Source organism: Molothrus aeneus, chromosome 19 (assembly GCF_037042795.1).
Source record: "Molothrus aeneus isolate 106 chromosome 19, BPBGC_Maene_1.0, whole genome shotgun sequence".
NCBI lineage: Eukaryota > Metazoa > Chordata > Aves > Passeriformes > Icteridae > Molothrus > Molothrus aeneus.
Window position 1 is genome coordinate 3485710 of NC_089664.1, and position 13044 is coordinate 3498753.

The following is a 13044-nucleotide window of genomic DNA, read 5'->3' on the forward strand; positions in this document are numbered from 1 at the left end:
ATTTATTTCCTAAAGAAAAACTTAAAAACGCTTCAAAAACAGATTCCAGAAGGTTATTGGTCGCTTTGGCTCTCGTATCACAAGTTCCTCGGGTAAATACCTATCCCAGCAAATGTAATTTTTTTTAGCACATTTGTTTTTTCCTTGCCTGGTTCTCCTCCTCTCCTTTCTCATGATCAGAAGTAGCAGTATAAACCAGAAGCTGGTCTTGAAAAGGTTTTGAACTGAGTGCACCCTACAGATGAATAAACACATTACCTTCCGAACTCTGGGATCTCTCTTCCAAAGGAAACAGGAAAAGGGGGAGCTCAGAATCCCTAGCAAAATACCAGCGTGCAGAAAAAAGGCCCGTTTAAATGTTTTTAACTTTCCCATCAGAAGAGTTTTTTTTACAGGGGGAGGAGGTGGAGAGGGGCATGGTGTGAGGAGAAGGGGGGAAGGTGGGTGCTGGGAGAGGGGAGGAAAAATACAGTGAATGCTCCTGTAACCTTTGCTCTGTTGATACTAGACAAGACTGCACTGTTAATGAGTGATTGTTAACAGATGGCTCTTGAGCAACTTAGTCAGAAGCAGAAGATGTTATTTGGTTGTAGTGAGGGGAGGGTGAGGGTGCAGGGGTGAGGTAAGGGGATATTTAGTCTTTTCACGAGGACTGAACTGTCAGAGATTTATGATTTTCCTTTAGGCTTTTGGAAGTGGAGGCTCTGGGGAAGGATTGTTTTCTATGTGCTGATAGTAGAAAGGCCATTTGGTGCTGAAAGCTCCAATGATTTTGTTTTTGGTGAGGGGTGTCCCTGCAGCCCTTGGCCTTTGAGGACTGAAGGATGGAAATGTCTGTCTTTAACTGGCTGAGCCTTGTGTCCCAAACTGGGGAGGAGTGGGCTCTGTCCACTGCTTGGAGCTGTCTGAGGGCTGGGTGAGAGGCCTCTAAGTATGGACCTACCCCTTGGGAGAGAAATCTTTCCATGGTGCATTGAGTTGTTAGGAGGTGTGCGTGTGAGGGGGCAGGAACCTTTCTGAATGTCCATCTTTCTGGGGATGTCCATCTGTGTGGATTTCTTGTCCTTCCCCAGTGTGGTGTATACCAGTGTATGCCTACTGGCTTTTGTTGGGTATGACTTTGAAGGCAGCCTGAACACATCCCATTCACACTCTGTAGGATTTGCATGGTTGAACTTAACAAGGTGACTGCAGCTGCTCAGTGCTTCCCAAAGTGTGCAGAATTTAGATTTTGTATTTATTTTCCTTCTGAACCTTATTAGACATATGGTTTAGGGGTATGAAGGATGAGTGACATCAGCAGGGATTGGTTCTCAAGACTGTTTTTGTTTTCAACCACTGATGAATGGCTTGAGGGAAGGGAAGAACCAAATGCACAGTCCAACATTTTGTTGATAGGAATTTGCAGAAAAGTTTTGGACTGTGGTCAGGAAAAGGGAATCCCATTTGTACACTCCACTGACAAATCTTTACCTTTAATAGGAAGACTTGATATGACCTCCCACAAAGGTGCACTAGATGATTTAAAGTCTTCCTTGTGCACTAACTATCTAACAGATGTAGGTGAGTGTGTGTATATACATTTAGAGAGATATATTTACACAATTTAAAGACTAACGCCTTCATTCTGTCATCCTTATTTATTCCTATTTCTCTTTTGGGGGCACATAGGACTGTATGACAAATGTTCTTACACCTCCCGTGACCGAGGCTGGGTCCTGGGGATTAACACCGTCAGTGACCAGGGGAACAGAGACCCCCGCTATTTCTTCTCTCTGAAGACGGACCGTGCTCGCAAAGTCACCACCATTGCAGCACACCGCAGCTACCTCCCCAACCAGTGGGTGCACCTGGCTGCCACCTACGACGGGCGCCTGATGAGACTCTACGTCAACGGTGCCCAGGTGGCCACGAGCGGAGAGCAAGTGGGCAGCATCTTCAGTCTGCTGACCTTGAAGTGCAAGGTGCTCATGCTGGGAGGAAACGCCCTGAACCAGAACTATCGGGGTTATGTGGAGCACTTCAGCCTCTGGAGGACAGCCCGGTCTCAAAAGGAGATCTTGTTGGACATGGAGCAGGCAGTTCACAGGCAAGACACGCCCCTACCTCAGCTCGTTCTTCAAGACAGTTTACTGAATGTGAAAAGCACCTGGTCTCCCATGAAGGACGGCAGCAGCCCTCAGACCAAGTTCAGCTACCACCACGGCTATTTGCTGGACACCAGCCTGGAGCCTCCTCTCTGCGGGCAGACGGTGTGTGACAACACGGACGTCATCGCCAGCTACAACAAACTGCCCAGGTTCCGCCGCAACAAAACCGTGCGCTACCGCGTGGTGAATCTGTACGACGACCAACACCAGAACCCCACCGTCAGCCAGCAGCAGATCGAGTTCCAGCACCAGCACCTGAACGAGGCTTTCAGCCGCTACAACATCACCTGGGAGCTGGAGGTGCTGGAGGTGAAGAATTCTTCCCTTCGCCACCGGCTCATCCTGGCCAACTGCGACATCAGCAAGATTGGGGACGAGAACTGTGACCCCGAGTGCAACCACACCCTGACGGGCTACGACGGCGGCGACTGCCGGCACGTCCGCCACGCGCTCTTCAACAAGAAGAAGCAGAACGGGGTGTGTGACATGGATTGTAATTATGAGAGGTACAACTTCGATGGGGGGGAGTGCTGCAACCCAGAGATAACAGAAGTCACCAAGACCTGCTTTGACCCATATTCTCCTTACAGGTAGGCAATTTCTTTTTATGATCGTATTGATGAATATCTGTCTAGGTATTGATCATCCTGCTGGCTGTTGAAGCCTTTCATTGTTGCTATTATGGGCTTTGGAGTTTAATGAATTTATTTTTTTTTCTCAGTATTTGGCTCACATTGCCGTTCTCCAAATGCAATCTCAGTAATGGTCTCAGCAGTGTCTTACCCCTGAATTGGTACTCTCCAGCCAGGCTAAGGAAAATCTGTGCTAAAGACTGAAGCAGCCAATTTTGAGAGACCCATTAGTTGTTGGCTATGAGCAGCACAGTTTATTTTAACTCCAGACTCTGAGGAGTGGGGATTAGATGTCACAGAAAGCTCATGAGTATTTGGAGAGGGAAAAGGCCCTCAGTCATGAAACAGAACATGAATACTCTTAGGTAGACTGTAATTCTGTAGCACTTCTTTGAAAGTAGGTAGGTAACTCCATACTCTTACTGCTGTGTACAGCTCTCTGTGGGCACTGCTGTGGAGGGGCAGCTGAGTCTGGGGGCTGTGAAGAGGGAGGTGGGTACCAGGTTCCTGTTGCACACTCTGTGTGAGTAATGAAACTCTTCTCTGTCCCTTTCTAAATATATATGAGAACAGGGGTAATGCCACTTCATTGCAGGGCAGCTTTCTGTGGGTGGATGTGAGCTCATAAAATCCTCAGCTCAGGCTTTCTTGGGCTGCAGTTTGAGGAGTGGCATGGTCAAATAACTTGCATCAGGTGGATACCACGTACCTACAATTACTCCAAATTCAGACAAGTTAGTATGTTTAAGTAATAAGATGTTTATTCTGAACAAGTTAGAAGTATGAGCACAGAAAAGATGAAAATTAAGGCTGAAATTCTGTTATCTGCATTCCATGTTACAGCTTTTTTGGGCAATTAATGGAGCCATAGAGGGGAATCTTCTAAAGAGTCAGAATACTCAATACTAAAGTTCAGTTAAAGAAGCAAAGTACGAGCTCTTCAGGAGTCCCTTCCATTGCAGCAATTCAGACTATATTTATAGCTTCCTTAATAGAGAGAAATTTTTAAACAACATTATCAGCTCTAGTGGAGCTTTAAATACACATAATTAAGTTGGAAAGAAAAGGCAATTTTTTTTTTTTTTTTACTCCAGCAAGGTTGTTGTTTAAAAAATCCTTCTAGCTCAGTTTGACTTCAGTCACTTACCAGTGAACAAAGCTCAAATGAGGAAATTCTTTAAATATTAATGCTTGAAAACATTGAAAGGAAAAATACCAATTTTTAATACTGTTCAAATGGAGAGGAACTCAACTAAGCAAATATCATCAAAGGCATAATGAAAATTGGATTGCTTTAACACTGTAGTTCAGAGAATTCAAGGTGTTAGCTGTAGCAACTAATACAATTCTTTGGAAAAAATACATTATTTTTAATCTGATAGTACCCTTTTATCACTTGTTCTGTGACCAGCATAATACAATTTGGAGACAACCACCTGGCTGAGCTTGTCTGGAAGACTTAGATCTCATGGTCTTGATCTCACAGATCTTCCATAGGTTCATTTTGACTTGAGAAAAACCTCCTCTTCACCTGAAAGAGTAGGGGAAGCCTGAAGATCCTCTTCTACAGCCTAGAGCCTCAGAAAATCTAGAGATGCTCCAAAGATTTTTTTTTTTGGTAACAGATTTAATTTATCTATCTTTGCACAGACGTATTGCAGCATTGACCATTGGCAATGAAACCACAGAGGGCAGTAGGAGAAATTCCATGTCTCTGGAGCCTTTATTTGGTGGCTGATGTGCTTTGGCTGAGCCCAAACTCAGTGTTTGCACTCAGTAAGGCAAAATAGAGCAGTTAGGCCTGTGGACTTATCACTGAAGTTTGTAAGCCTGACTCACACTGCTTTGGGAATTTAGGTTAACAAATACAGGTTTAGGGCAGTGATTTTGGCAGCAAAGCCTTTACTGAGTACAAGGGTGAAGATTCAAGCCTTATGTTTGGCTTTGGTATTGTTGTCAGCATCGTCCCCTGAGAGAGAGATTTCCATGTCAATTAGTGACAAAGTAAAAATTTGGTTGGCACCATCTGGGCCCATTTTGCATCCCCAACCCCTCTTGTCATTGCTTTCATTGGCCAAGAGTCCTCAGTCCCCTCTGGTGCAGACCTTGCACCACAGCAGTGAAGCCATTGCAGCCATGGAGACCTCACATCTCATTTCAGGTATTTCCTCCACCGAAGTTCAGTCCAACAATAGCAGAAGAAAGGGCAAAGATCCTTCAATCCGATGAGGAAAGGAAGGGAAGAAAGATGAAATGGTACCAATAAAAATTTTCCTGAACTTTATTTATAAAGACTTTTCAGAGTCTTCCTTGGTACTGGGCTTTGTTTCTTCACACCCTCAGAGTCAGCAGTTGCAGCCAGCTGTTCACCAAGCAGAGCTTATTCATGAAATACTTCTGTCCTCTGGAACCAACCAAAAAGTGCTAATGCTTGATTAATGCTGTAATAAACAGGAACCCTCCTCAGTGCCTCTTTATCCCCAAAAGATGATTTATCTGTTCCCAGCCACTTTCCTTCTTCTGATTATGAGTCCCAGTCCACGAAGCTCCATCCTGGGATAGAGTTGCTCTGAGCCTTGATACAAAAACTACTGTGGGTGCTTTGTGACTAAGTGATACCACTGGAACAATTCCAAGACACCTCTGATCTGTGTTACAATTTTCTTGTGATCCTTTTGGGCACCTGGGACAAAGGGCTCAGGTACTTTGATGGTGTCATTCAGTCACTGTGGTGGTAAAACTGTGGTGACTTCAGAGCTGATCCCAGCAGCACAGCTGGTTGGTTTCTTTTCTGTTTCCTGCCTGTCTTTGTGGCACCTCTCCAAAAATATTGAACTCCAAAAAGCTGATGTTCCATGCCATAGTGATGTGGCAGAGATTTAAGTTTGTCAGAGGGACAGCAGTAAGAATGGGAATTCTGCTCTCAGAGCTGCTCAGCAGAAGAGCTGTAAACATTGTGGTACCAACTAGATCATCTCTCCTCTTTTTTAATAGCCTGCAGGGAAAAAACAAAGGACTGGTTATCATTAGCCACACAGCAGGCTTTATCCAAGAATATCTGCCTCACTTCTTTTCATTAATTTCATGAGAGTGGGACAAAATGTATTTTGTCCCAGCAGAAGGTTTACAAATATTGTTCTGCTTTTCTGCAATTCCGGGAAATTAGAACATGCTAAGATCATACAGTTTGGCCCAATACAAAAGGGAAGGAGCAAGAATAAACACCCTTGCCAGAAAGACTCATTCTTTGTGTTATTTGGTATATTGCTGGTTACAAAACAGGGAAGACTTTGAGCTCATGACACCTACCATGGCTGCTTTTCAAAGAACTTGAAAGAAGCAGCAAGGGATCATAGGAAACCATGCTCGGTAAATGCCATTTGATGTGGTGAGTTCTTGCACCATCCTATGGTTAACTGAGACGTTCCTTTTATGTAATATTGGGCTTGCACATCAGGCTTCACCACAGGATTCCATGGACAGATAAGGAAGCATTCCCCTCGGTGCCTTCTTAGGAAAACGTTGATGAAATTCCTGAAGCAGTAAAAGTACTGGAGTCTCTTCAAGCTCCCTCAATCCATATGGCCCACCAAATACTTGCTGGAAATCACCCCAGAATAACTGTCCTTGGAACAGACTTTCTCAACATCTACATGTGTGCCCCAAAGGCTCAGAGCCCTTCATTTCTGCCTTAAAGAGGGGCAGGACGAGCTGTACAAGCTCTGGTCCATTTGCAGCAAACTCAGGTTGGCTCCAAACCAAGGAATCACAGAACCACAGAATGATTTGGGTTAGAAGGAACCTTAAAGATCATCCAGTTCCAGCCCTCCCCGAGAGCTGGAGCCTCTGTGTCCTTTTCTAGCACTTGTATTGGACAGTTCAGCGCTGTTCATATTGTGTCACACCACATCCCAGGCATACATAAATTAGATTTAAAATACATGCCTGACCCATTTGTAGGAATTTCCACAGTGGTTTTGAGCAGCAGTGGGTGTGACAGAGCTGTGTGTGGGCGCACTGGGCTACGGCGTGTGGGCCAAAGCAGTAGCATCAGGAGGAGGAGGTGGTGGCTAATCCATAGCCCAGGGCAGCCTCAGACAGGTGACTGAGCTGCACTTCAGGGCTCTTCCATGGAGTACCAGCTCAACCTCTTTTCCTTCTCTTCTGCTGGAAATCTCTTCATGAGACGTACTTGAAAAATATGGTCAGCTTGCTCTGGAGGAGGGAGGCACACTGAATGCCCTTTTCCAGGAGCTGAAGTTGTAAGAAACACTCCTTGATTCCCAATAAAGCACTAATTTCCACTTAATCCTAAACACTAAAAAGAACAGAAGAAATTCTTCAAAGCTCTTCAGTTCCGGGAGCTTGAGAACTTAATCCCCTGCCTCGAAGAGACCATTGTGCAGCTCTTGACATCAAGGATGCCTGCATTCACATAGGTATCAGACAGACATATAGCAAATACCTGATTTTTTGTCTAGGGATTCAGTGTTAAATGCCCAGTTCTTTAATTAGCAGCTCCAGGGCTGTTTAGGAGGCGAAGAGTAATGCTGTCAAGGACGGAGCTGCTGTATCTTGGTAGTTGTCACCCAAAAGCCAAGTCCCAACAGGAAATCCTCTGTTCTCTCTGTTTATTCTGTCCTCTGTTCCAGATGTCAGGGATGTTAATCAGCTGGGAGGAGTTGCATCTGTTCCCATGCTAGCAACTGACATTTATAAGTCTAGTATTGAATTCTGATACAGACAGGACTGCAGTGCTAAAGAAACTATTTCTATACGATTCCACACCCTAGAAACAGTAGGAGTTTGCTCAATTTAGCTTGACCCACAGTCAACTTTTCCAACAGCTTTTTTCAAGAAACATTTTTTCGCCAAGACTCATAGAACTCATGGTTTCTTTCATGGATGTTATACATTAAGGAAAAAGATCACTGTCTGGTCAAACTGCAGGATGCTTGGGATGAAGGGGGCCTATAAAATCTGTGGAATAAACTACCAGAGATCATTAAGAATCCTTGTGGGAGACAACAGATTAAAGTATTATTATACCCCCAGTGCTGATGCAGACCCGTTTGTCTCTGAAACCTCACGTGGAAGATTTGCAAGTGCAGAGTCTGCAGATTGGACAGAGGTTGAATTTGCCCCTTGCTGCTGGGCAACACCACATCCTCTAGGATCAGCTGCCCCGTGGATGCTTTCCAGCAACACCTTACCAGGCTCTGGTTGAGCAAATGAGGTGGAGCCTATCCACAATGTGCAATGTGGCCATGGGTATGAGCTGGTTTATTCTCTTTGCTGATCAGTTCAAACTGTACCATCTCTCACACAGACCCACAGTTTGATCATGTCCAACAGGCCTCTTTCAATGCTGTGGGGCCTTGTATTAATCCTCCTGGTTTTCTCCCATAGCCATTTGTGTACAACCTCTCTTCAGCTCTGGTTATGCGGTGACCTTTGCATTTTTAATTAACATCAGCTGATCTTCCTGTGTAAATTCAGGAGGATGCACCTTTCACACTGAGAAAGATGCATAGTTTAGTTCTGTGGCAAGCTTAACCAGGTGCAATTCTTACATTTGCAATTCCCATTCTATCCTTCAGACTTCTTTTCTGGCAGGAATTTAAGCCCAATTCTTGCAAGCAATAGCTGCCCCTTGGGGAAATGCAGAGCAGCCACCTCCACTGTGCTCCATTTACAGCACCCACAAACAGGGCACATTTGATTTTGCCTCTCATGGATTGCTAGACCTGGGCAAAGAGTATTTCAGCTGGGCTTTTTTTTGCAGAGGCTGGGGAAACTGAGTGGATGTCTTGGTTTATCTTCTCTTAAGTGAATTAATTGTCCCTCAAACACCTCAGGATCAGGACAGTGTGGAGCTGCCCCATCACTTCTGTACCTGCCCACCATGGAGGCATGCTTGTGCAGAGTGACTGGTGAGGCAAATTTCACACCATATTTGATGTCTTCTCCATTAGATGTAGGTCAAGACACCCACTGGCATCATCATTTACTCCTAAAACTTTGTTTGTGGGTGATTTGAGAAGGATGGAGGGGCTTCAGAGAGATGCTGACCATAATTTCTGTAGAGCTCTGAGGGGATGCATTGACACAGAGCCTCAAACAGACCTGTCAGGCTCTGTGTGATGTCAGTGTGATGCTGATAGCCGCTCTTATGTTTTCCCCCTTAGAGGCAGATTCATTAAATAGGATGGACACATCCCCACCCCATAACACAGCAGAGTGTTTAGACCAGGAATACAAACCACTGCTGCCAGAAGCAATTGTGAGATTGCTCCATTGCAGCTGGAGCAGAGCTCCAGCACCCACATACTGTGGAGGAAGATTAGGAGCATGTGCTCTGCTGGGGTCAATGAAATCCTGTCCTTTTGTTTGGTTCGGAGTAGATTTGCAATTTTGAAGTTTCTCAGGGTAACTCAACTGAGACTACCTAGTTTGCATGTAATTTCAGCACTCCAAATTACCATAAATTTGCAAGAAGTTGTTTTTGGGTTCATTAATAATGGATGGGTGGCTACACCATCAGAGTGCTTGCTCTCAGCTTCCAAAAGGATCAGGGTGAGCTGCACCGAGGAAACTTCTTGGAGTACTTAAATGCTTGGGATATGAAACTCTAATAAACCTCCAAAAAGCCAGGAAATTTGGAGTGAAGGCTGAAACTCCATACCTAGTGCACCCTACTGGGTCTTTGTATTTCAGAACATGTTACGTTTGTTCACTGAAATATCTCCAATATGGAACTCTTTAGGGTGGAGTTTCACCTTTAACTCTAAATTTCCTGGCATGTGTGAGTTTGAAGTACATGCTTAACTTCTCCCCAGTGCTGTTTTTCATTTTTAATTTCCTTTCTCTTTTAAAGGGGGGACCCTGCTAGAAGGACCCCTACTAAAAAGAGACCCCACTGAAACTGAAATTAGAGGGTTTGGTCTAATTTGATCTTTCTGAAATTCTTCAGAAGAACCAACTTCAGCATTTTTTTTCTACCATTGTTTTAAAGACTCTTGTGGCCAATCCACCCCAGTGAAAAAGATCAATAAAATCCACACCTTGCAGACCAATTAGTTTAGAAGGTACCCAGATGTTTGAGTAGTATATAAAAAACCTTGGAAATATAGAACATCTCCTGTAAATTGCAGTTAAAGATCTGGCCATGGCCATTGACAGGGGTGAGCTGCTTGTTGTGAAATGCACTCTTTCCATTAATTCAGTCATTGCAGAAGCAGCCCATGTTTGCTGTTGACACTTGTTGGTTACATCAGTGATGGTAAAAGAGTGGAAACAGCAGTGGTTTGGAATGAGAGCAGTGGGCAATTACCTGCAATGCTTTTAAAAATAATTTTGGCCCTAGATGTTGAAAAGATGTGTCATCGCTGATTTGTGTGAGGGCAGCTTCAGCAGGCTTGAGTTACAAGGCTTTGGAGAATAAAATTCTTTCTGCTGCCTCAAAATGCATTTTTGGAGCTACATTGCCAGTAGATAATACAGAATAAATTTGCTTCTCATTCTATAACCTTGTTGTGTCAATAAATTGTGGGCTTCACTGAGAAGCTGTGGCAGTCAGCTTTCCCAGTTCAAGATTATCTTGGTTTTTCAAATCACTCCCATCAGTTTTGCAAGGAGAATTTATCTTAGTGAGATGTCTACAGGGAAATTGGCAAAATACTGAATTTATGTGGCATTAGGCTTGTGATTTCCTTCGGCCTCAGGCCAGGTGTGCTGGGAACTTGGAGGGCCCCAGATTGCCTTGCCTTCCCTTCCCTTCCCTTCCCTTCCCTTCCCTTCCCTTCCCTTCCCTTCCCTTCCCTTCCCTTCCCTTCCCTTCCCTTCCCTTCCCTTCCCTTCCCTTCCCTTCCCTTCCCTTCCCTTCCCTTCCCTTCCCTTCCCTTCCCTTCCCTTCCCTTCCCTTCCCTTCCCTTCCCATCCCATCACTGTGGCATTGTACATTTTGCATGGATAACCCTGAAATTCAGAAGTTCTTGAGGATTTTCAACAACTTTAGTTCATGCAAATGAAAATTCAAGTTGAAATCTGGGGACAAGTCCTGCCACAGGCTCCTTTGTCACCCACCGGCAGCTCCATGCTGGGACTGGTACCCTGCAGCGCCAGAGAGGAGGAGCAATTCCCTGTATCTTTTGCTAAGCTGAGTATTTCTCATTCCAGCACATAAAAGCACTTTGTCACTTCAGCAGGAGATGATATTCCTCTCCTTTCACCCTCTCCAGTATGGCCCCATCAACATCCCTGTGTTGTATTTCCAGCCTCAACTTAGTAATACAGATCACAGCTGGTTGGTTTGAATTTCCCCTGAGTTACCCAGGATGCTGCTGAAAGCACAGGAAGAGCAGAAATGCTTTAATCAGTTAAATCAATCAAACAAAAAAAAAAAAAGGTAGAGTAGACCTTAAAATTTACCCTGCAACCTTTGCTACTCGCTGCAATGACGTCTTTGTCCTATTTCTTTAAGTGCAGGATTTTATTGGGACTTGGCAGAAGGGCGAAGTGAGGAAGACACGGGAGGGGGTTTGCTGAGTTAAAAAAGGAAAAAGAAAATGTCAGTGAGAAAATGGAAATACCCTGATGCTCTCCAGCCTAGTGCTGGAACCAGTCTCTCTCTCCCTCTTGCAGGGAAGGGGCTCCTTTTCCATTAGCCTTCCATGGCTGTATTTAATGGGTTTGCTCTGACACGCAGCCAAGAAAGGGCTTTGCTGTGTGATGCTGGGTCCTGTGTGTGTTCAGGCATCCACAGCTGCTCCCTACCAAGGGCTGCCTTTTGACTACTGAGGTATTTTTTTATAGCCACAGAGGGCAACTATTAATAGATGAGATTTACCAAAACACAGAGCTATGCAGTGTGGTGTGGAGGGGAAGAGGGAAACCTGTGGGATTTATGTCAGGAAAATTCCATGTTGAAATTATGCTGGAAGACACAGTAAAAATGAATATGCCAAGAAGGGGATTTAATCTGTAACTTTGGGCCATGCCAGCATTTCTCCTCCATTAAGGATCTGCCCCATCACATGAAACATGTTGCTGAATTATTTCTTCAGCATTAAGCAGCACAAAGTGTACTGAGGATGAAGATAAGACACATAGACATGAAATATCAGCTTTTCTGAGATGTGATTAAGTACCAAAAGGAAGCGGAGGCATTCCTGACCCTGGAGACATTTCATTTTGATCAGGCATGGGATTAGGGGTAAAATGTGAAGAATTCCACATGTGTGGATGGAGGGAGCTGATCAGGACTTTGCCTCTCTGTTTATTGATTCATTTCTAATTTCCATGATACAATGTAATGAGACTGGTGGCCCTGTCAGACTCACAAATTATATTTGTGTATCGAAGACGACAGGTTTGGGAGCATTGAGCAGAGAGGAGTGAGACAATTAAAGCTGCTTTTGAAGTCAGAACTCAGACATTGATTAAATATCATAAAATCCAGATGATTTCAATTAATAGACCCATCACTGTAATCATCTGCACATTTTTTGTGCACCTTCCAAAGGCACAATGGGGAGTTACATCCCAGGCCAAGAAAAGATCCACTGACTATTGGGACAGTCTGGGTATCAAAATCCCCTTTACACTTTGAAAAGCTTTGCTTTAAATTGCTTTGTGTTCCCTTAATTGCTTAATTTGATTTTTTTAATTGAAAAAGAGACAGGGAGAGATTAACTGGTGACTAATTTCAAGTAAATAAAGAGTGCTACATTCATTTAGGGAATGTGGGTAGACACCAGAAAAGCCAGAGTTTAGTTTGATTCACGTGAGTGTGAGAGAGAATGGAAATATTTCCAAACTATCTGAACTGCTTATGTTTGCACAACTGGCTGAGAACAATTACAAAACAACATTTTTCTGTGATCTCCTGTTTCCCATGAGCTTGATGATGCTCTATTCCTGTCCTCAATCCCTGAAAATGGATCTGGAGGCAAACGCAGGCATGCCTGAGGAATAGTCATAATTGCATAAACTTATATTGTTCAAAACACCTGAATAAGTTTGGGCTTGGCATTTCTGGTTAAGGGGTTTTATTTTGCCTTCATGCTGATTCCTCCCAAATTGTGAGGTGTCACTCCTACTGCACTGAGAGCTGAGGATGAGCATTGGCTCTTTGTAGTTGTTTCTCAGTTCCTTAGGGAACTGTTCCTGCCATCTGTTCACTGCAGGTATAGACATGATTGAGAGAATTAAATCTTAAAAGTCTTTATAATTGCTGGGAAAAGGTAGATCCTTCCACTAGG

At 44.2% G+C, this 13044-nt stretch overlaps 1 protein-coding gene across 1 annotated transcript in view; it reads left to right on the forward strand.

Annotated features, from left to right (window-relative positions):
- The window catches only part of PAPPA (pappalysin 1), a 174599-nt gene that overhangs the window by 24857 nt on the left and 136698 nt on the right, over positions 1 to 13044 (forward strand). The window contains exon 2 of the mRNA XM_066563008.1: positions 1672 to 2740. Within this exon, the coding sequence (XP_066419105.1) occupies positions 1672 to 2740 (1069 nt within the window). The remainder of the gene's footprint in view (positions 1 to 1671; positions 2741 to 13044) is intronic.